The sequence below is a fragment of the Trichomycterus rosablanca genome, chromosome 17, assembly GCF_030014385.1.
Source record: "Trichomycterus rosablanca isolate fTriRos1 chromosome 17, fTriRos1.hap1, whole genome shotgun sequence".
NCBI classification, from domain to species: Eukaryota; Metazoa; Chordata; class Actinopteri; order Siluriformes; family Trichomycteridae; genus Trichomycterus; species Trichomycterus rosablanca.
In genome coordinates this window covers 9,667,341-9,692,233 of record NC_086004.1, presented here as the reverse complement: position 1 = coordinate 9,692,233, position 24,893 = coordinate 9,667,341, and the positions used below count along the sequence as shown (strand labels likewise).

The following is a 24,893-nucleotide window of genomic DNA, read 5'->3' as shown; positions in this document are numbered from 1 at the left end:
TTGCTGACTTACCTTGGTGCCTTCACAGGCTTTGCCTCTCTTATACTCCTTGTGACTTGCTCGCTTGTCCAGTTTGCTCCACAGGGCTTTGGACTTCCAGCAGGTTAGCTTGCTTTTTAAGCTGCTGTAGAAGGAGCTATGCTCCTGAGGATCCAGCTCCAGATAAGTGCACATGATATTAAAGGCCTGCAGGGTGCTTTTACAGGTGGATGCCTGGACAAAGTTCTCAAACATCCTCCCTGCCTGGCTCTTTTCATCGTCCATCTCTCCCATCTATTTCTCTGTGGGAGTGAAGACCCTGGAGTGATTATCTCTCTCTCTCTCTCTCTCTTTGTGGCTTCTCTTTTTCTCTGGTTTCTCCTCAGATGGGGAGGATGTAGGCCCACACCCCAGGACCCTAGGTTATTTGGAGAAAAGAAGAAAAAGTGATTTCACTTACTTTTTTGTAAATATTTAGAACAAATAGTGAAATGTTTTTAACGCTTTGGTATTACAGAGCTTTTTATGCTATTTAAGAAACATGTTTGCTTTCTATATGTGAGTGTTTTCTCAGGGTCCTCTGATCCTCTTTAACTTGTTAAAAGTGCTAATTGGCTACTGAATTTACCAAACAAGAAAAAAACAGGACAAAACCTGTAAACTAGAATTCCTGTAAACAGAAGGGGTTGAAGGTACACAAACAAAGCAAGCAGAGGACAAGAAAGTTGGTGATTCTTTGATTATTTTGGATCTAGTATCAGTGTCTGACAGTGTAAACAGTACTATCAGTGCAGACATGTTCAGTCCATCAGATCACTTTCTACTTTATTGGAGACAGCAACTAAAAGGAGAGGCTATGCTCTTCTTTGTGCTGACCCTGAGTTTAAAAAAACTGTTTGGTTTGTGGCTTTCTCTGCTGCATGAGAACAGGATGGGGTACATTTTTGGACATACAGGGAGTCCTCATACAGGGAGCTCTGGTAACACACCCTGCCAATGTGTATTTTTAGTTCAAACCTTTTTAAGATTTCAAAGCCTCTTTATTTCCCAAAGATAATATATACATAAGCTAAGGGGAGGTGACAGGGTTTGAAATACTGCAGTTTGATAAATGAGCATTCTGCAGGGAGTGTGTAAGTGTGTGAAGTGTAAGCGAGAGATACAAAAAATTTGAACAACATGTGCCTAAACCGTATCAAAAACCCATAACCCTATCACATATCTCCTATTTTAATATCAAAAAGGAAGTAAGCATATCATATGACATCAAAGTATGTGAAAACTTTGAAACAGAATCTCCTTAGTTTTTTTTGGTAAGCTAGAGTAAACATGTTCAAAAGACAAAACACTGCAGACATCATAAGCTTGCAGGACACTTTGCTGCTATCACATACACAATCATGGGTAACTCAGCCCTCAACCTCATAATGACACAAAAGCTGCAGTGAAAGTAACTTAATCATGTATTTATTCATTAATTTATATACACTAAAGGGTTTATCCTCAAAAGGATCAAGGTGTGTCAGAAGCCTAGAGCCACTCTATCACAAAACGGTTTACCTGTATGATTTAGATACGCTTATGGTTCTTCAATCATCTGTTCATTTATTAATTTTCACAACTGCTTTATCCTGTTCAGGTGTCAACCGAAAACACTAGGAGCAAAACTAGAATACACCCTGGACAGGATGTCAACATACTGCAAGATAACATACGCTCATACATTACATCCCTCACTTACATGTAGGGGCAATCAGAATCAGCCAATTTACCTCTTGCAAGTTCTAGAAGGTGAAACGAAACAGTAGACCTTAAGAGATGAGGGTTGAACCCAGGTCCTCAAGACTCATGTTGCTCTGGCACACACACTCTACCAGCTGAACCACCACGCAACCTGTTCATGGTTAGCAGTTTCCATTACGATTCTGTACTGAATACCAATGTGTTACAAATCTAACTGAATAGTAGTCTACAGAAAAATTAGGCCGTAGATTAAATAAACCGCATTTATGCATTTAGCTGTATATATTATCTTTGGGAAATAAAAAGGCTTTGAAATCTAAAAAAGGTTTAAACTAAAAATACACATTGGCAGGGTGTGTTACCATTTACTATGAGTTTACTGTCTTGTTCTGCCCAACGAAATGAAATTACAGCATGCAATTTCACTAAAGTATAGACATAACATAATTAAGTCTATTACACAACAAAGCATTTTGAATAATACCAGGTCGTAGTACTGAAAAGTGTTTCTGGTTACCGTTTAACCCATGTGCTATTTTGCACTACAGTCCTCGGGTCATAGTATCTTAATGTTACTGTAGGACACCTGAAGTATAATGTGGTCTACAGACTGGAGCCATATACTGCTAATTCTAGTGGGCTGAACTAATGGCACATGTGCAGGGGACATGCCAGCTCGTGTGGCGTGGGTTTTAAGAGCTTACGTTTATACTGGATTCCAATACACAGATGCCTGACATGGCTTACCACCAGAACACACCCATCCCCTACACTTACTGGTTGGAATTCAGAGCCTGATCTTCTGTCTAGTGCGCTGTGTGTTATTGTTATTATTTAATGTGCTAATGTCAACTGGATGACAGGTTTAACAGAGGTTGCTGTTTGCATTGAGTAAAAATGTACAACTCAGGGGAAGTGAGCTAAACATATTTCCACAGGCCGAACCTGACTGCAAAAATGTAATGTGCACTACTGAGATTTTTCAATTGTTTAAGGTATTTTAGTATTATTGTTATCATTACTATTATTATAATTAACACGGTTTATTACTGTAACCCATAGGTTGCGCTGTACACTCTGTAGACCAATATGTCTATTAGTTATTTAAATTGTAGACAAATTATTCATTTTTGACTTTTGCCCACTCCTAGTATGTTCAGTGGGTACATGATCTATGTTTAACTGCATTCAAAGTGACACTTGTAGCTTATGCCTATGATTTTACCCAGCTTGTAACACATATTCAACCAATATAATCAGTTCATCACTGTTGTGTTCAAAGCAAGAGTAACCAAATTAAAATAAATAAAAAATAAAAAGCAAGAGTAACCAAATTAAAATAAAATAAAAAATCTAGGTGGTTGTTTTGATGATATTTCTATGATGATATTTATCCCTACTCTGTTGTTTGAATTAAATGTCTTAATATAAATGTTAATCTACAGGGTTCACACTCCTGTCTTCATGGCTGAAAAAATAGCCATTAAATACATCTGCAAAGCCAGAACTTATGGGTTAATGAAAAGGTAGCACATGCCGTTCTCACAGTTTGCCCTTTGAGCTGAGGCAGCATTCTGTTGGCTTAAACACCATGATTTCACCATCTGACGGAATGGAAGGGGCCATGTGGGCAGACAGCAGCAACCCACAGGACAGAAGTAAAACACACACACACACACACACATACACAGCTCAAATACACAAAAGAATCAACATCAAAGAGAAAGAATTGGCTGCAGAGCAAAGAATGGCTTTGATAACACTTATTTATACAGGGAGGAAAATGAGCTGGGCTAGCTTTAAAAGCATTGATCCAATTCTTCTGCTCTGTGAATACACTTTACAGATCAAACATTGGACCTCTCACTAACTAGCTATTTTATAAAGAAGTGTTAAAAGTATTTAGGATCCATTTACTGTTAAGATTTGAGTTAGGTTCTTGGTTAAAATAGAATATGAATTAAAAAAGTAAGTGCAGGCACTCCTGCTCTGCACAGTGTTTGATACTGAAGCCAACATTATTTATTTTCATCAGTGCACAGGAATTCTAAGGATGTGAAAAATGTACCTGACGCAGAGTCCAAGCCAGGGCGACATCAAAGTCAAATGAATAGACACTCACTTGCTGTGTGGGAAGCCTAAAACAACAGCTACACAAACTTTTGTGTAACTAAAAGACATCAATTGTCTCTTCAAGTTTTCTAAATGATAAGGCTTCAATACAGAAAGCCATGACAAATTTGCTTAGCTTTTTTCATAGCACAGTAGATACTATTCAAAGTTGGCAAATTAAGTGGATTATTCATTTATGTTTGGGGTGGGAGAAGAGAGAAGGTTGTTTGTTTCAACACCTGTTATTTGTGGCTGCATGAGATTTTCTGGGCAGCTGATACATTTATAGAAATTATCAACATGCAGTTTTGCTGTGAAGGTATTTTGGTATCTCTGGTAATAGAGGTCTGCAAGAGAAAGCTGCTGTCTGGGGCTGGCACAGGCAGTGCTGACAGTTAATATAATTATTACTAGGAGCTAGGTAGAAAACCAGAAAAGAACCCCAAACTCCCCACATCTGTTGTAAAAAAATGACATTTTGGTTTCTAAAAACATTTTCTCAGTGTCCCAAAATCTCAGTGAAAACTGGACAGTTCACCTTGAGCTGTTGCCAAAACAAAAGGAAACAAGAGATGTGTTATCTGAAAGGGCCAAGAGAACTATATGTCTTCGAAGAGAAAAATCATTAATTCACACAAAAGTGAGAGCTTAGAAGCAGCTGCGTACTGTCTGAGAGAGCCTGCCTGACAGGTCCAGTGCACAGAGCACACACTCCTTACCAAGAGTCCAGATTTATGAGAAGACACTTAAGTAGAACAGCACTGCAGGGTTTGACGTAGCATTCATGGTAGGTCCAAATGGGCCATTTATAAAAGTAAATGTGCATATAATGGTGAAAAATAATAACAACTGGAATACTGAATGACAATTCAACAGCCTTAATAGACCTGTCACAATTATTACATAATAGGGTCGATCGGGTGGCACAGTGGTGCTAGCCCGCTACCACTGAGATTCGCTATTCAAATCACAAAGGTGCTACTGGCCGGTCGGGTGTCTATTACTGGGGAAGGGGGGTGGCCAAACAGCCTAGCTATTGGTAGGTGCACTTGTAAGTGAGCTCTCAGTGCTAGTCCCAAGCATTGAGAACAATTAGGAGAGTTGCATCAGGAAGGACATCTGGTGATTATCCGTGTCAAATCAGGTATGCGGAAAAGAAAGATCCACTGTGGCAACCCCTAATTACGAAAGCATACAAATACATACAAATAACAAAGTTGTAACAATGTAACAATGCACCTACAGAGAATGAACAAACAATATGTTAATAATAAACTAATATGCTAATGAAGAAGCTTATTTTGGTGCTAGATAAGTTTTTTAATCCTTCTTGAAATGCTAGAGACTTTGTGGTTAAAGGCAAGCTTTAGATTCCTTCAATAATTGATTTGTCCAGATGTAGAAAATACTGTGACAGTTTACTCACACTTACAGTGTATCACAAAAGTGAGTACACCCCTCACATTTCTGCAAATATTTCATTATATCTTTTCATGGGACAACACTATAGACATGAAACTTGGATATAACTTAGAGTAGTCAGTGTACAGCTTGTATAGCAGTGTAGATTTACTGTCTTCTGAAAATAACTCAACACACAGCCATTAATGTCTAAATAGCTGGCAACATAAGTGAGTACACCCCACAGTGAACATGTCCAAATTGTGCCCAAATGTGTCGTTGTCCCTCCCTGGTGTCATGTGTCAAGGTCCCAGGTGTAAATGGGGAGCAGGGCTGTTAAATTTGGTGTTTTGGGTACAATTCTCTCATACTGGCCACTGGATATTCAACATGGCACCTCATGGCAAAGAACTCTCTGAGGATGTGAGAAATAGAATTGTTGCTCTCCACAAAGATGGCCTGGGCTATAAGAAGATTGCTAACACCCTGAAACTGAGCTACAGCATGGTGGCCAAGGTCATACAGCGGTTTTCCAGGACAGGTTCCACTCGGAACAGGCTTCGCCAGGGTCGACCAAAGAAGTTGAGTCCACGTGTTCGGCGTCATATCCAGAGGTTGGCTTTAAAAAATAGACACATGAGTGCTGCCAGCATTGCTGCAGAGGTTGAAGACGTGGGAGGTCAGCCTGTCAGTGCTCAGACCATACGCCGCACACTGCATCAACTCGGTCTGCATGGTCGTCATCCCAGAAGGAAGCTGACGCACAAGAAAGCCCGCAAACAGTTTGCTGAAGACAAGCAGTCCAAGAACATGGATTACTGGAATGCCCTGTGGTCTGACGAGACCAAGATAAACTTGTTTGGCTCAGATGGTGTCCAGCATGTGTGGCGGCGCCCTGGTGAGAAGTACCAAGACAACTGTATCTTGCCTACAGTCAAGCATGGTGGTGGTAGCATCATGGTCTTGGGCTGCATGAGTGTTGCTGGCACTGGGGAGCTGCAGTTCATTGAGGGAAACATGAATTCCAACATGTACTGTGACATTCTGAAACAGAGCATGATCCCCTCCCTTCGAAAACTGGGCCTCATAGCAGTTTTCAAACAGGATAATGACCCCAAACACAACCTCCAAGATGACAACTGCCTTGCTGAGGAAGCTGAAGGTAAAGGTGATGGACTAAACCCAATTGAGCACCTGTGGCGCATCTTCAAGTGGAAGGTGGAGGAGTTCAAGGTGTCTAACATCCACCAGCTCCGTGATGTCATCATGGAGGAGTGGAAGAGGATTCCAGTAGCAACCTGTGCAGCTCTGGTGAATTCCATGCCCAGGAGGGTTAAGGCAGTGCTGGATAATAATGGTGGTCACACAAAATATTGACACTTTGGGCACAATTTGGACATGTTCACTGTGGGGTGTACTCACTTATGTTGCCAGCCATTTAGACATTAATGGCTGTGTGTTGAGTTATTTTCAGAAGACAGTAAATCTACACTGCTATACAAGTTGTACACTGACTACTCTAAGTTATATCCAAGTTTCATGTCTATAGTGTTGTCCCATGAAAAGATATAATGAAATATTTGCAGAAATGTGAGGGGTGTACTCACTTTTGTGATACACTGTATATTTTAATTCTCAAAAGTCCAAGGCTCTTGGAGCACTGATCTTCAATTTAACAGTTTTGGCAAACCTGAATTTCAGGTTGTAAAGCTCAAGATGTACAGTTTATTATTAAGAATGGGCCAAAGGCTGTACTTCTATTTTGTAAAGTACCCCTTTATTCCTGTCAGTGAACTCTGCCTTGCAAACACTGGCATTTGCACTGTTCTGGATTGACAAAGGAGATTAGAATGACAAAGGAGATAAGATGCTAACAATTATTACATCTCACATTTTATGTGAAAAGTACATGACTCATGAGATAAACAAACATGATACAATATTCTTTGCACAAATACTATCAACCAAACATTCAATGTTAAACCATGGGAAAACACTTACAGCACAGAGACTTTAAAGGTTTTACACTAATTACAAAACCCTATTTCTGGAAATGCTGGGACATTTTGTAAAATGCAATAAAAGCAAAAACTGTGATTTGTAATTCTATTAAACCTTTACTTAACACAAGTACAAAGAGAAAATTCCCAGCATTTTCCCTTCTTCATAATCATAAGCAAACTTAGAATATTATGTCTGCAACACATTTAAAATTGGAACAGAGGCATGTTTACCACTGTGTTACATCACCTTTTCAATGACACTGTTTAACATTTTGTGAACTGAGAATAATAAGTGTTGTGTAAGTTTCTTGGAGTAATCATTTAGTCTCTGTGGAATTAAAGAGACGGACTGAGCATCCAAGAGACAAAGTTCATTAGAGAAAGCTGACCCAGGTGTGCGGCCAACCGTGACAGTCCATGGTTGGCCTTGTCTGATTCTTCCCTTAATGGTGCACTATATACGATAGGACTTAAGTCACACATATTTAACAGTGGACACACATCCTACATAGACTGAGATTTGTCGAGATTACCTGAATCCTGAATCCTCACAATATTATGTATGTTAGATGGTGAAAAACCTTAATTATACGCAACATTCCTGAAGGGTGACAAAGTGGTTAGCCATGACCCATGAATATTCTATACACCTTTTCCAACTTTTTCAAATGTATTGCAAGCATTAAATTTTAAATTTGTTTATATTTACAAAATGCCAAAACCCTAATTTCCTTAAATTTGGTTTATTCTTCTTCTTTTATAATCCAAGCAGGTAATTTACTTTGTCATGCAAATCCCTTCTGACCATCAGCTTCCTTTTCCTGACTTTTTTGCCAAGCTGATTGCCAGGAAACACAGTCACTTCCACAGTCTAGGTTTGAGAAGGAAGTGGTGCAACTGAGAAAATGGAAAGTTCATGGATCCCATCTAATAAACTTCTAGGCTGAAATGTCTTCTGCATTTATAAACTTGAAATCATTTGCTTTTGGGAGTCTAAATGGTGTGTCAACTTTAGTCAGGTAAGGATGAGCTCAGTGCTTTGCTGCTATAATGACACCTTCTGTAACGTGTGCCAGGCAGCTAAATTTAATAACGCTGGCTGAAAAATATTATGGGTTTGTTTTCTTCACAAGCCATAGGTTTAAATCAAAGTATGGTTTAACCACTAATTACAGGATGGAATGCTGGGAGTTGTGTCTGTTTTTTGCTCAAAAGTTGACCCAATCTAAAATTTGGAAATTCAGAGATGCATAAGAAAGCTTACTGCATATGGAAAAGTAAAAACCTGATTACATGCAGGGTAAGACAAATTATGAACTCATTACCAAGTCCACCAAGAATGTAAACCTTCGAATCTGCTTGCTCTGTCTCATGCTAATGTTAGTCTCTGTCTCATGCTAATTAAGTGAAATAATACAGGCTGGGATTGACACAAAATCTGCTTGTCTAAAGTGCCAGAGCTACTGATTTGTCTGTCACTACCCACAAGACTTTTTGAAAGAGTTCTTTAATCTGAACAATATTGTCACAATTGATTAACTGAAGCAAAGTATAATCTACTCTTGTAAAATAAACAGAAAATTCCAAATATGTAAAAGCTCACAGGTCAGCTTCTGGCTGGCCATCTTCCTTAATTCCACAAACAAATGTAAACTCCCATTTAAAAAAGTATAGATTTGACTGCATTTTTGTAAAGAGCCAAATAAGGAATAAACAGTAACTATTTCCCAAGACTTTGAATTAGTCAGCTTGACAGCTAGAGTCAAAAGATTCAGGCTATAAAAGTAAACCTCTGTAATAATAAAGTACTGCTGGCTACCCAGTTGACACACAGCATAGATATGTATAGAGTTTAATCTGCTGCCAAAAATCATTCCTAATGATAATACAGTAGTGCTTGTATCAACAAGGTAGCACTGCTGAACAGAAATTCTTGTCAGTAGAAACACTAAGCTCTAAAAAATGAGCAGAATGTATTGAACCCTGAGGTGGCAGCGTTTAACCATCAGTGACTGATGCAAATCTATAGTACCAGAGACCAAACTGGAAAAAGTTAAGATACATTAAGATACATAACTTGTAACACTTCTCACTTGTAACAATTCTACTGTAAAGGTGATTTGTCACTTTATTTTGTTTTATTTAATAAGAAGTCAAAGTTTTGTATGGGTTACAAAATAAAATTCCAATGGAGATGAAAGCAAAAGATGTGTAATTGTATGTTGGAGTGGGGGAACTAAAAATAATTGTATCTACAAAAGCGGGGCACTACAGAAAAAGTTTGAGAACCACAGCTTTGAACTGAGCTTTTCTTTATGTTTTTATAAGATTTTCTGTGTGCATAAGGGCACAGTCACAATGGAACAGGAAAGGGCCTTCCTTAAAATGTTGCTGCAAAGTTGGAAGAATATAGTTTCCTTTATATCATTGATTTATTACACCTGTTAGCAATTGTTGTGGCTAAAAAACAAAATTTTAAGCTTTGTCCATACAGCGTGTGTCTGTATGTAGAAGCCCGCCCGGCCTATAGCACTGCTGGGCCACTCCTACAGTTTTATGAACAAAAAATGTAAGTGTAAATAAAGACCAACATAAACTATAATTGAAGAAAGACTTTGATTACAGCCCTTAGGTAATAAAGGCTTGCAGCCCACTCTCAGCTAATGACAGTGATGAAGAGTTTTAAGTGATCTGATACATGAAAGAGTGTGAAAGAGTGATGGAGCTACAATTCATGGTCAAAGGTATGTGGACACCTGATCATGACCTTGTTGGATGTTCTCTTTTTAAAACCACAGGCATTAATATGGAGTCAGCCCTCTGTTTGGGGCTATTATAACCTCCACTCTTATGAGAAGGCACTTCACAAGTGTGTCTGTGGAAATGTGTGCCCAGTTGATGGTAAGTGAAGAGCTTGTCAGGTCAGGCACTGATATTAGACTAGGCCTGGCTGCCAATTGGTGTCCCAATTAATCTCAAAAGTGTTTAGTGCGGTTAAGGTCAGAGTCAAACCATGTATTTATAGACTAGGCGTTATAAACTGGGAGACAGTCATGCCGGAACAGAATAGTGTCTTCCCTTTTGAGGGAACTCAGAAATGAGAAGTATTGTCAACAAGAGCAAACATTACTTTTTTGTGACACTTTACTCATATTCTCAGATCTTTTCTAATTGCAAGTAAAGGGTGTCCCAAAATTCACGCAATATTTGAATTTGGCGCCATTTGTGCGGTAAAGTGTTGCCAACGAAAAAAAAGACAGCTCACAGTTCAGGGTTATTAAAAATGGAGCGCTTCACGAAAGAACAACGCATTTTCATTGTTGAGCAATATTTTAAAAATAATGAAGGTTTGGCAGCTACAGTTCGCAATTTTCGTACAAAATATAGTCAGAATAGTGATTTAACTTCATTTCGACAAAAGCTATTCCATACATAACCCTATACTGTATACTTTATGAATCAATTAAAAATTTACCATTTTTAATTAAAAACCTGTGTTCTCTATCAAAATTACTTCTTGCGTGAATTTTGGGACACCCTATATATGCCAACCTTATACGATGGGGTGCAAAGGTATGGAAACAACATATTGCCAACTAACTCTCAACAAACATACAAAGTGGGAAAACATAAATGCTGCCACCAAAGCTTGTCTTTATTTTGGTCCGTCTGTGCACCAACATCGCATGAAAGTATTTATCGTCCATGGTATAGATGTAACCGATTACTTTTATTACCGATGAAATTATTACTTACTTTATTAATGTTGGCGGTTTTAGCAATAATGTTAACATGACATAATTCCCTAACATGGGGTTAATAAGGCTGCTTCGTCTTTCTGAATAGAAATTTCAATTTAAGGGACACATACATCACTTTCTTTGACTTTAAGCTTTTCATGTGAGTAGGTCCATGCAAATGCATGGAAATTTGCTTCCACAAAAGGGGAAACAGCTCACTTTAAAAATCTCTCTACTACCCTTTGAGTAACATCATCAACAGATTATGACAGGCAGTTGTAGCTTAGTGATTAAGGTACTGGACTAGTAATCAAAAAGTTACTGGTTCAACCCCACCACTGCCAGGTTGCCACTGTTGGGCCCTTGATCAAGGTCCTTTACCCTCAATTGCTTAGACAATATACTGTCACAGTAATGTAAGTCGCTTTGGATAAAAAAAAGCCTCTGCCAAATGCCAGAAATGTAAATCAACAGTATGATTCATTTTTTTGCTTGCTAAGCTGTTTATGTTGGAAAGTCAAGATTTTAATAAACTGGGTGCTCAGATGGCATTGCAATGTATAATTGCAGTGTAATGCACTAGCTCACTTGACACAATTAGTCATGTCAGATGAAGGAAACACTGGGTAGAGAATCACCTCCTTGTTGCTGCAACAGCCACTTCTGATTAATGTGCCAATAGAAGCAAATGAGATTCAGTGCTCCAATATCTCCCTGATACATACTTCTCTCCTTTCTCATCATTACTCAGAGAGGAAGTTGTGAACAATTGCTCTGGAGCACATGTCTAGGGATGATTGGTCATTTAAGCTTGCAGTGCTTGCTAAGGCACTAAGCTGTATTTTTAAATACCGTGTCCACTCACTGTCCACTCTATTAGACACTCCTACCTAGTTGGTCCACCTCGTAGATGTAAAGTCAGAGACGATCGCTCATCTATTGCTGCTGTTTGAGTTGGTCATCTTTGAGACCTTCATCAGTGGTCACAGGACCCTGCCCACGGGGCACTGTTGGCAGTTTTGGTTGGTGGACTAATCTCAGTCCAGCAGTGAAAGTGAGGTGTTTAAAAACTCCAGCAGCGCTGCTGTGTCTTATCCACTCATACCAGCACAACACACACTAACACACCACCACCATGTCAGTGTCACTGCAGTGCTGAGAATGATCCACCACCTAAATAATACCTGCTCTGTGGTGGTCCTGACCATTGAAGAACAGCATGAAAGGGGGCCAACAAAGCATGCAGAGAAACAGATGGACTACAGTCAGTAATTGTAGAACTACAAAGTGCTTCTATATGGCAAATGAAGCTGATAAAATGGACAGTGAGTGTAAAAACAAGGAGGTGGTTTTAATGTTATGGCTGATCAGTGTATATATACATTTTGTATTTATTTGTAGCAAATAAAATCAAATGTTATGTATATATTTTATATAAGGTCCAAATAATAACACATAATAAGTCAAAAAAGTCTCTTATGTGGAAAGTGGTTTAATACTCATTTCGCCTTACTGTAAATAAAAAAAACTAAGTTGGTTAATTTAACAATAAAACTACTATAAGTATTAAGTTTTTTTCCTTCACTGAAATACTGTAACGTTAAAGTAAAGACAAAAAAGTCACAGTATTCCGCACAAACCATTGGAAAGTCTGAGCTAATATCACAATAATTAAGGCTGAATAAGTCTCTATTATAACTCTATTATAAATCTATATTTTACGTCCTAGTGTACAGAATTTTAACAGTCGAATTACAAATAAAAGTCTATGTTTACGGTTTATGTATGGAACACTGTTAATGCTAACATTAAGCCGGTTTACCTCAATTGTAAACGTCTCATATCTCCCATACTGCTGTTTACACAGCTCATACACTATTTTTAATTTATTCACAAGCAAAAAGTACCAAGTTTCCGTTTGAGTGAAGAACAGCGAAAAAAAAAATTCACATTGTGGAAGTATTTGGTTTTAAAATTTAACAACAATAACAAAATTTAAATTTCACATCAGCTACAGAAAACTGGAGCTCGAGGCACTGTACGGAATTCCATCACTTTACCTCAGTCTGTCACTCCGAATGAAGTAACACTTGTCATGATATAGTTAATAAATCACAATAAATACAGAAAACATGAATGAAGAGCTACTTACTTTATAGTTTGTTCTTGTGTGAGAACAGTATTTCCGTCAACATTGGTGACTCGGTCGGTATCAGAGACGGTGTGAGCAAAGTGCGTTTGTAACGAGTGAACTCTCCACGCGGACACGCGCGTAACCGCCGCCCCTCGAGCGCAGATCGAAGGCGGGCGCGAGCGAAGTGCAACGTGTATGTGCAAATTCTTCAGACTAATGTATTTCTTTATGCAAATTATTACACACATTACACCATTTTCTTTTTTTGTCTTTTTAAATATTTTAAATGTGCTATACATTAGCTGTAGAAATAGAACAAAACCGTGTCAGCCGAAAGCTAACACAACAGGCTCGTGGGCGAAACATAAGCAACGGTTGCCACTATTTTAATTTTTTGGTAACAGTAAGAAGTCGGATCAAACTTTACTACAGAACGACTTTATCTAAATGGTTTTATAAAAGTCAGGCACGGTTTGTGGTGGAACATAGGACTACAGGTGGAAATGCACTTCACAATCTGCCGTCCATAATTTACTGTAAAGATTTAATAAAGCAATAAGCCACGAGAGGCCGTGCATTACTGTGATTTTAGCACGGGGATGACGTTTTAAAACTTCTTTCCCCGTGCTAAAATCATAACAGTAATGCACGGTCTCGAGTGGCTTATTGCTTTTATAAATCGGCGGTCAACATAAAATATAATAAATACAACAATGTTTAATTCATAAATGTATTTATTGTGTATAAATTTACAATAAAGCATTCTTCCGCGACGCAAAATAGTTCGATTAACAGTGTTGCTAGGCAACATGAGGGCGAAAATAACATTAATTTTTTCTATTCAGTGGCGTATTAATATGGAATGATGTGAGGTGGTCATAGGTGTGCGTTTATCGGGGATTTTACAACGGCTTCGAACGCGGCTCAGCCAATCAGATTTTAGGACCGGAACTATCCGTTTTATAAATAGTGTTTTAATCTTGCTTCAGTCACTGTGTTCATTGATTTCCAACTGATGGATATTTTATTGTCAGTCTTTTGTATTCACATAATTCTTAAGTACTTCTTTATTACATGGCACCTCATCCAGCCACCTGAGCACCAAACTTGATCTCTTCAGAGAGAAAATGTTCCTACATGGCAGACCTGTAAAGCTTTGTAAAACTCACAGCAATTTTCTGTTAAGACTGCCCTATACATAATTCAATTCAATTCAAAGAGCTTTATTAGCATGACTTGTAGTGGTTACAGCATTGCCAAATCATTGAAAAGACATTTATATAAATATACAAAAAGAAATAATTTTAGTAAAATATAACATTTAAAAAAGGCACATAAAATAAAAATAGAATAAAAACATAAAAGCTTTCCCAATACAGTGGTTACAATGCCTATTCTCCTAGTATAGAAATGTGACTTACGGATATGGCGCCATCTAGTGGTAGACATAAGTTATGTCAATGCAATTTTAATAATCACCAGCAAATATGTTTTATAATTTTGTAATGTAAGTTCAATGTAATACCAGTTGTGGGGAATATATAAATTTTTTTCAATGCATTTTTTCCCCTTTTTCTCCCCCTTTAGCGCATCCAATTGCCCAACTGCATCATGCTTCCTCTCCGTCTATGCCGATCCCTGCTCTGACCGAGGAGATCGAAGCTAACCCACGCCCCCTCCGACACGTGGGCAGCAAGCCGTATGCATCTTATCACCCACACATTGACGAGTGTTGTGCCATCTAGCGTTGTGTATGGAGAGACACACCCTAAGAGCACTCTTTCCTCATCTCTGTGTTGGCGCCATCAATCAGCCAGCAGAGGTCGTAGTTGCACCAGTCTGACAGAGAGAGAGAGAGAGACCCCTATCCGGCTTAGTCCTGCCCATCTGGACAACAGGCCAGTCGTTGTTCATGTGGCCACTCAGCCTCAGCCGGCAAGGCAGAGCTGAGATTCAATACGATGTATTCGAGATCCCAGCTCTGGTTGCAGCGTGTGTTTTTACCGCTGCGCCACCTGAGCGGCTATTTTTACTCAAAACCAAACCTGATAAAGACAACTGAACCTATGATGACACAGTGTTGAATGAATCACCCAACATTAATACACAGGTAATAGGTACTTGATAGTAATACCTTTCTAATAAAATCTCTTCATAAAATCAAGTAAAAGTTAGTTACTTGTATATACGCAAGTAATAGAAATAAATCTCATAGTTTTGTACTAAGTATTTTAAAATGAAATACTGTTCAATAAAATACAGATATATCTAGAATAAAAGCAGTAAGACTTTGTAAACTAGGGAAAAAGCTAAATCTGCTTTAAACACATGAGTTTCATGTTACATTTGGGAGAAAATAACACAGTTAAATGTTAAGTGTTATTAAAAAATTAGAAAAGACAAATACAGCGCACAGTCCACTAGGAATTTAAAGTAAAAAATGTCAAAGTCAAAGTCTGCTTTATTGTCAATACTGCAACATGTACACGACATACAGAGGATTGAAATCACGTTACTCTCAGACCCATGGTGCAACAATAAACACTAAACATAAAATATATGAAAAATATAAGAATTGAATAAACACACTAAAACGTGTAAAATATGACAAATATAGGCCCCGATATTAACAACCAAGACAGAAAAGTGACATAATGCAGATTAAAGTCTGTGGGTATGACCAGTGCAATTATAAACAGTAGTGCAAATTGGATGAGCTTATAGACAGGTTAAAGTGATGAGTGCGTAAACAGTTCCTGGAGATGTTTATTTGAATTACTATTACACTATTATTATTTATAATTGGACTTATTGTCAATTACACACTTGTTGTTAGTTAATATGCATAATTTAGTTTGAATGAATTTTAATAAATATAATTACTAAGTGAAAATAACATTGTGGAAAAGTTTTCTGTCAGGTTACCAAAACAAGGAAACACCTGACCATTACCTGTATAAGAGCTTGTTAGATATCTCATTCCAAAACTATAAGAATTACTATAAACTTGACCCACCTCTGGCTATAAATGCTCACACTTTTCTAAAAAAAAAAAAAGAAAAAAAAAGAAAAAGCTTTTCACAGGAGTTTGGACTGTGCTAGTGGGAATTTGTGACAAATCAGCAAGAGAGCATTTGTGAGGCAAGCACCGATGTTGGATGAGAAGGCCTGGTTTGCAGTCGGTTTTTCGAATCATCACAAAAGTGTTTAGTAAAGATGGTGTTAGGGCTCAGTGCAAGCCACGTTCCTCCACATAAAAAATATGGACCTAGCATTTTGCACAGTCCTCCTAGAACAGGATAGGGACTGTCCTGCCACTTGTAAAGTTGAAACATCCATAGTTACAGCAGTTCAGCCATAAATTGGTTAAAACGTACTGTTTGCAGCTGTATGGTGGTAGATACACAATTGTGTGGTACCAAAAGCATTGGCATAAAACACACATATGTTTGATTCTAGAAATACATGCTATAAAGTCCCCAATTTAGAATTTTAAAACAGCACGCCACCTATCGAGACTTTCAGGGTGGTGTGTCGTGTTTAAGGTGGTGAATTTAGGTATTTGTGTCATGAGAGGGATGGACCAGGCTGCGCAACTCTTCTGTATCTGTATCACGCCTGTTCATCTCAGCTTCACTGCTGTATTGGCACAGAGTCTCTATTGGCGCATCCAGCATTGTGCTCCTGTCCGACCAGCTTCTCCTCATCAACACTGAGCAACCCAGAAAAGATGCTGCTTTTCACATTGTCATTCTGTTTATTTACCGTTCATGCACTCCTCCCGGACACCGCGACTCCGGTCACCGTGGACCTGAAAACCACCACTGAACCGAGTTTGGAGCAGACACCATCTGTGCTGAGCGACATGTTTAATGAGGAGAAGAGACAGGAGGATATACAGCTGGAGGATCCAGAGCATCAGGTACCAACCACATTCTGTTACAATCTCTTACTGACTAAAATAACCTAATAATCGAAAGCAAAGACGTGCTTGAGATTTTTATAACCAAAAGTATGTGGACACCTGTCCATGACAAATCCTATTTTAAAACCAAATGTAAAGTTGCTCCTTTCCTTGTAGTATTGCAGCTGTAAAAGCCTCTTCTCTTTTGGAAAAGATTTATAAAACATTTTGGATAGTGTCTGTGGGAACCTGTGCCCAATCAACATTCCAGTTTATTCCAAAAGCATGCACTGGGGATGAGTCAGGGTTCTGTGCAGGCTACTAAAGTTCTGTGTTTATGGAGCTTGTTTTGTGCACACGGACACAGTCATGATAGAACATGAAAGTTAGAATTGATTTTATAAACCTATATAAAGTTATAACTGATTTTATACACCTGTTAGCAATGGGTGTGGCTGAAACACCTAAACTCATGAATTAAAATGGGGTGTCCACATATTTTTGGGCATAAATTGTATGTAGAAGGCTTTACACTCAAACCCTTAAAACAAATTCATAAATGTTTTAATGCGCTATACATATATAAAAAGATACATTTTTGTCACAAGAAAAAAATGCATTTTACTTATGAATAGAAGTACTAATCAAACATTATGTTTTTTTATTGTTGTTTATTTTTTATTACATGTATGTCATGTTTTGAAATTTCAATGATTTCTGCAGCTGTTTTTAAATAATTTAATGATTATTTTATCCAAAACTCCAGACAAATGAAAATGGAAAATGGAATGGAATGGAAAATGTTCTCTGTGTTTGTGTTAGGTTACTCTGAGCATCAGATTCCCTCCAACACCCTACAATATCCCAGTGGCCTGCAATAAAATGACATTAAAACAGTAGTGCCTGACCTAAAATGTTTTTTTTAAACCCAAAAAAACCACATGCACAATAAAGCCCATGGTTTTGGCTTGGAATGTCCAATATTTGCCAAATAGTGTAGAATGATTTAAGTGAACATAATTAAACTATATCACTAATCATTTTTCTTTTCATTTGTCCTCCGTCACTATACAAGTCGTGCTGATGAAGGTTACTCTTTTGAAATACTTTACAGATGGACAATGAGAGTGCAAAATCCAGCCAGTCCATCAATAATGCGACCTCAAATTACAGCAATGAAAGCAGCTTGGAGAGCATCTCTGGAAAGCAATCTGTCCCTGCAGTAGAGGAGATCAATAAGGTAGGCTGGCATAGAGGTCACTTTGCAGCTTGTGACATGACAGTTTCTATTCCTGTACCCTTCTGCTTCCTGTGCAGTACAGGTAATCTAAAGATCAGGACAAGAGAACAACTGCCATGTTACAGTGTATTATTGAACACATTACAGAATTATGAGTGAAGAATGTTTTTTTCTTTCAGTCTTCAGACAATGCACCCACAGAGATTCAAGCCACCAGAACCCCCGACCAAGTTGGCAGCAAGGAAAATGTGACTAACAATGTGAGTAATTAAGGTTCTTCCAAATAAGTGTGCACACAGATGTGTGGATATTTCACACAAAACAGTGCACATTTTTAAATACAGCACAGTTGAAGTCAAGGGTTAAGGGTTTGTGGCATTTTAAAAAATGTGTTGGTTTTTCTGTACTTTATTTACTATATTTTTTTTAGAAACTTTGACTTTACCATTGGAGGTAAGCCATTGCTTTTGTGTGAAAAGGCCTAGGTTACACCAAGTGTACATTTTTATGGACCTTACTTTTTGCATTGTGTTACTGTCATGCTAAACCAAAAAGGGACTTCCCCAAATTGTTGCAGCCAAGTTAAAAGCAATGGTGTCATTGTACTTTTAATACATTTTCATTTATTGGAATCAAGTACAAACCATAAAAAAACATATACCATAATATTTCCACCAACAAACTTTTGTTGTGTGCATTCAAGCAGGTAGTGTTTCCTGGCATGTCAAACCCATTTTCCTTTAGACTGCCAGAATAATTAATTAATTACTCCAGAACATATAGAGTCCAACTGTAGTGTGCTTTATATCACTTTAGCTAAGTCTTTTTTTAATGCATTTTCTCCCCCATTTTCCTCCCGATTTAGCGCCCTCAATTTTGTCTTCCGCTGCTGAGAGATACCAGATTGCATCCGAGGAGAGCACGTCGCTGTACACGCCTCTTCCGACACGTGAACAGCCCTCCTCTTCTCGCCCATGCATTCTGCACAGGCGTCTCTTCCGTCAATCAGGGTCCTTACACAGTGCATGAAGACCCACCCACCCACCCACACACACATGGTCCGGCCTCCACCCTGCAGATACGGTGGCCAATTAGTATCTGCTGCAGGCACTGCCAATTATGCCCGCTAGATGGCGCCTAGCCGACCGGTGTATCGAACCGAGGAGTTCAGAAACTCGGTGCTGGGTGTGCAAGCGGAATATCCCGCTGCGCCACCTGGGCGCCTACCACTTTAGCTGAGTCTTATCACTGAATATGCTAAACTTTGATTTGTGTGCATCTTGCATGAAAACCATGAAATCTATAAATCTCCCAAGAAATAGTTATTGTGCTGATGTTGCTTTCAGAGGGAGTCTGGAACTCATTAGTGAGTGATGCTCTGTGTGTTTTAGCACTTGCCAGGCTTTTTTATGAACAGTGTGTTTTTATGCTTTGTGGCTGAGCCATTGCTGTTTGCTGGCTTATTAACTTTACAATATAAGCACTTACAGTAGACTGGAGCAATCCCAGCAGGGCATCGATTAAATTTCAGCAAACCCGTTGGAAACATGGCATCTTATAACCGTGCCATGTTAAAGGTAAACACGCTCCTCAATGTGACCCCTTTTACTTCCAGTGTTTTATCATATTACATGACTGTCTGCTTAATTGTATATACCTGTTAACCACTGGGTGTCTAAATGAGCAGAAACATCATTTAAATGGGGTAACTACACACTTAGGGACAAATACTTATTTATATTTTGTAGATTTTAACCTACGCACCTGAAGAGGCTGGTAGCAAAGAAAATAAGACTGAATACTTGTAGTTATGTCCTTTTGAACATGTAGTGTTTGTGTGTTTCTGCTTCAGATTGCACACGATGCATCTGAAGAGATCCAACCTGGCAGCAAGGAAAATGAGACTGTTCATGTGAGTATCTTTTCCAGCACGTAAAATGTTAGATCTGCCCATATAAAATTTTCCAGGTAAATCACATTACTGATTCTGCACAGTACAGCAGCAAAACAGCCTCTGTGTTTAATACCACTTGTGACTGTACCTACTTGACAGGTAGTACAGGGTTGTTGGGTTTAAATTTTCTAATCGAGCAGCACTGTAGCTCGGTGGGAAGCACTGTCGCCTCACATCAAGAAGGTCGTGGATTTAGGTGCCCATGTGGCACAGCAGGATATTTCGCTAGCATACCAGCGCCGAGATTCTGAACTCCTCTGTACGAAACTCGGCGTTGCCACCGGTGGGCTGGGCGCCATCTAGCTGGGATAATTGGCAGTGCCTGCAGCAGACACATTTCTGCTAGGGCGGGATGACCGGACTATGTGGGTGGGGTCTTCAAATGCTGTGTAAGGACCCTGATTAGCAGATAGAGAGGCGTCTGTGCAGAATGCACGGGTGAAAAAGGGTTCCACTGAGGGCTGAGCAGCAATATACCCACCTAGACTACAATCAGGGACCCCCTGGAAGCAGAAGACGGATTGACTACGCTAAATTGGGAGAAAATGCATAAATAAAATAGAAAAAAAAGAAGGTCCTGGATTTGATTCCCAGGTGGGACAGTCTGTGTCCCTTCTGTGTGAAGTTTGCATGTTCTCCCAGTGTCTGTGTGGGAGCCCTGGTTTCCTGCCACAATCTAAAGACATGTAAGTTAGGTTTGGAGCCAGATTTATGTTCAGCAAGCAAGTCATCAAAGCTGCATAAGCAGGACTAGTAATCTAGTTTCTTTTGTTTAATAAGAACATCCTATCTTTATCATATTTTTGTTTCAAGTGTCCGTTCCCCCTTTCTTGTCTTTCAGGCATGTCTGATTGATGAGGACTGCGAGAAGGGATTGTACTGTCTTTATGAGGCACAGCACTCTGAATGCATGCCCTGCAAGCAGTCTAATGTGGTAATCTCATTTACTACCCTGAGTTTTCCTTTATTGTATAGAAAACTGCATTGTATACACAGTGTGTTGTGGATCAGTATAATATAAATATTATTTATATAATATAAACATGAAATGCTCTCACATGCGGGAGCCCTCACCCTCCTGCTCTCCATCAACATGATGTAATGAAGTCTGTACTGTATCTGCAATGCAGCACAAGCACAGGTGCTTCTGCAACATGAGCCAGTTTCCTCTCTTTATGCTGTGTCTGAGCACCTGCTCTGTTAGTCTGGCCTAACATAATAAAAAAAGAAGGCAACAGTAAAGGACAGAAGACAGCACTAGAATACTGATGTGCCAGTGACAGCCAGGCTGAATCCTGTTAGGCCAACCTTCAAAGAAACTGGGGGCTTATCAGAAAGCTTTGGCTAGGCTGGTGATGCATGTGTGTTTGCATCTTATGTGAGGTCTCTGGGAAAAAATTACATTAGCAAATCTTGTAAATTATGCTGCTTTTAAATTTAATTAGTCCAGAAGTTAACAATTTGTGCCACATAGTGAGATTATATCATTATGACTTGTGGCACCAATGATTAATTAAGCCTCTCAGCTCTGCTTTTGCCAGTTTGCCACTCTAAGCTAAAAAACATGAATGATATATTATCACTAGAAGCCACCTGGAACCTAGATCTGTTTTTTAAATCTTTTAGGACTTTCTAAAGTTGTTGCTGAGATCTTAAAGACATTTTGAAAGACTGGCCAATCATGGTTGTTGTGTGTGTGTGTTTGGAGTGTATGTATCAATCAGTCATCGTCTCTTAAGATGCAAGAAGATATACATTGATCAGCCATAACATTAAAACCACCTCCTTGTTTCTACACTCACTGTGCATTTTATCAGCTCCATTTATATAACATATATTTACTAATTGTTAGTAACCATTTTACCCCCATTGCCCCTTTGACGGATGCTGCCATGACTACATGGAACAAGCAGTTTTTAATTGACTACCTGGGCAACTTCAAACCTGCTGTATAAGCCTTGATTTGGCTTGATTGGAAAATCGACACTTCAATTAGCAACAACAAATGGCACATGGATACAGTTAGTAAATCCATTGAGCCTGAACTGTTTTTTCACAAGTAAAATAGTCTATTTTATACAGGCTCTGCCTTCAGTAGCACGTTTCATGCCATCCCTAGAAGAGTCTTACCCGACATGTTGACACTTCAGGTCTCCAGTACAGGGACAGTGTTAGTGGTGTTGTTGCAATGTGTGCACAATGTGCTCTTTTTCTGCAAGGAGCCAGGATTTCTTATAGCGGCCTGTCGATGGGCAGCTTGGCCAGTCTTTATTTTGTTAATGTGTTTTATATTAGTCACTGTACTCACCAATCTGCTTGAAAATTCAGTGCACTGTGCATTGAACTATGTGGTTGGGTTTGGCTTTTCTAATGGTGCTCACACTGCAATAATGCTCTCACTGCAGTTCAGTGACTATCCAGAAACTTATGGATCTTTATAGACCTTCCTAATTTTCATCTCTTAATAGCGTATAGTCCTTTTTACTCATGTTGCCTTTATATCTTAGACCTGCAGCAAGGATGAAGAGTGCTGCGACGATCAGCTGTGTGTGTTTGGTCAGTGCAAGAAGAATGTTACCAAAGGAGAAGAAGGCACCATTTGCCAGAAACAAAGCAACTGCACCCCTGACCTGTGCTGCGCCTTCCACAAAGGTACTAAAGCAAGCAATCTACCCAGAGGGTTGGTATTAAAATCACTACCTAGACTATAGTACGGCAATGTAGTAATTTAACTGTACCAGAGGGGCGTCCACATTCTTTGAGAATTATTAACATGAACAGGTGTTCATTTTGTTAGCCATGTAATCAATGTTAAAAAATAAATAAACATTTATTTGTAATATTATATACAATGTAACATTTATATTGACTAATAAATATTTGTCATTATTATGACCTGTGTTACAAATCTCTCATTAACCCTCTCATCTCAGCTCTGCTTTTGCCAGTTTGCCAATCTAAGCCAAAAGAACACGAGCGCTGCATCATCACTGGAAGCCACCTGCAAAAGCTGCTTTCATTGGATATTTACACTAATGGACCACATGAATACTGTCCCTGTGCTGGAGACCTAAAGTGTCAACATGTCAGGTAAGACTCTTTTAGGGGTGGCATGAAACATGCTACTAAAGGCAGAGCCTGTTTAAAATAGACTATTTTACTGAAAAAAAAAACCAGTTCAGGCTCAGTGAAATTACTAACTGCATCCATGTGCCATTTGTTGCTGCTAATTGAAGTGTCGATTTTTCAATCAAGCCAAATCAAGTCTTATGCACACAGTTTTTAAGTTGCCCTGGTAGTCAATTAAAAACTGCTTGTTCCATGCAGTCACAGCAGCGTCCGTCAAAGGGGGTAAAATGGTTACTAACAATTAATAAATAAATGTTAGTCTAAAAGTATGCAGTGCTGATTCTTGGAGAGTGACTCCTGCTGTTTTTTCTCTAGTGGCAGCTCATTGTGTTTGAAGGGCCAAACCTCCAGTGAGGAAGAACTGACAGACACCATGTACTCCGAGATCGACTTCATCGTCTAAACCTGGGTGTAAACCCGTCCGAAGTTAAAACATCGCTTCTAGCTGGACAACAATGAGCTTTGCAGTTTCTACTAAACTTAAGTACTTGATTAGGAGTCAGCTGTGCAAGAACTATAAATAACGTCTGAGCCTACCTGCAATCTGGTCTTCATATTGTGCTTTATGCTTTATTTACTCAGCTGTGAACATGACCAGTTATTGTAGTTCTGTAGTAAAGTTTATCAAAAGAACTGGAAACAGAATTCAGTATTCTATAGATATGTTGGATGTACAGTATATACATTGGCCTATATAACTAAAGTGTAAACAGGCAAGAAATAGGTGACCTTAGTCTGACTAGCATCTCGATCAGTTGTGTTTTAAATGGCACAAATCTGTTGCTACCCTAACTTTCCACATAGTTGTCTAATCCATGACAAAGTGAACAACGAAAATGACAAGTTCTCCCTTTTTTTAATTCTGATCTGGGCCATTTTTATACCTGGCACTGAAATTCAGTATCAATGTCTAAATCGCTGTCTAAACAGTCAGTTCTGAATTCGTTATATTTACCTCAACAGATCTAAAGAATCATCATATTGGAACAATCATATTAAAGCAGCTTTGGGATTAGATTTAAATATAACATAGCTATAAATGTTATAAATACTATATTTGGTATTTGAATACATTGTAATATGAATATAGTCATTGGGCAGTTGTAGCCTAGTGGTTAAGTATTGGACTAATAAGCAGAAGGTCGCTGGTTCAAACCCCACCACTGTCAGATTGCAACTGTTGGGCCCTTGAGCAAGGCCTTTAACCCTCAATTGCTTAGACTGTAAGTTGCTTTGGATAAGAGTCTGCTAAATGCCAAAATTTTAAATGTCATTGTTATACACTTGTCCACATAGGATTAACGAAACAGCAGTACATCACTGTGATGTGTCCTACAGTTGCAATCAAAATGACTCAACCCCCTATTGCAAATTAGATTTTTTAGCAAAATTCCCAAACATTTAGCTAAGCAATAATAATTTAAACAGCTCATTACAACTAATATAACACAAAAAGCCACTTTTAATAATTGCTGGGGCCATTGCCCATGAGGATCATGTTTGTGCCCTACTAAGAACTAAAGACGCTTGTCATGAAGGGGTCGAATAATTTTA

At 38.7% G+C, this 24,893-nt stretch overlaps 2 protein-coding genes across 6 annotated transcripts in view; one reads left to right on the top strand and one right to left on the bottom strand.

Moving 5' to 3' along the window:
* The window catches only part of mical2a (microtubule associated monooxygenase, calponin and LIM domain containing 2a), a 52,955-nt gene extending 39,737 nt beyond the window's left edge, over positions 1–13,218 (bottom strand). For all 5 annotated transcript variants that reach the window (XM_063013325.1, XM_063013324.1, XM_063013326.1 and 2 more), the window contains exons 1-2: positions 13,131–13,218; positions 13–397 (exon numbers count right to left, since the gene is read on the bottom strand). In XM_063013325.1, coding sequence (XP_062869395.1) covers positions 13–273 — 261 coding nt within the window. In that variant the 5' untranslated portion in view covers positions 274–397; positions 13,131–13,218. The remainder of the gene's footprint in view (positions 1–12; positions 398–13,130) is intronic.
* Positions 13,219–16,788: 3,570 nt separating this feature from the next.
* On the top strand, positions 16,789–24,205 carry dkk3a (dickkopf WNT signaling pathway inhibitor 3a). Its single transcript, XM_063013183.1, has 8 exons — positions 16,789–17,034; positions 18,131–18,256; positions 18,436–18,516; positions 20,109–20,168; positions 21,052–21,144; positions 22,718–22,862; positions 23,144–23,300; positions 23,655–24,205. Exons 1-8 carry the CDS (start codon positions 16,843–16,845, stop codon positions 23,740–23,742), a joined length of 942 nt encoding a protein of 313 aa, XP_062869253.1. The 5' UTR covers positions 16,789–16,842; the 3' UTR covers positions 23,743–24,205.
* Positions 24,206–24,893: the final 688 nt, after the last annotated feature.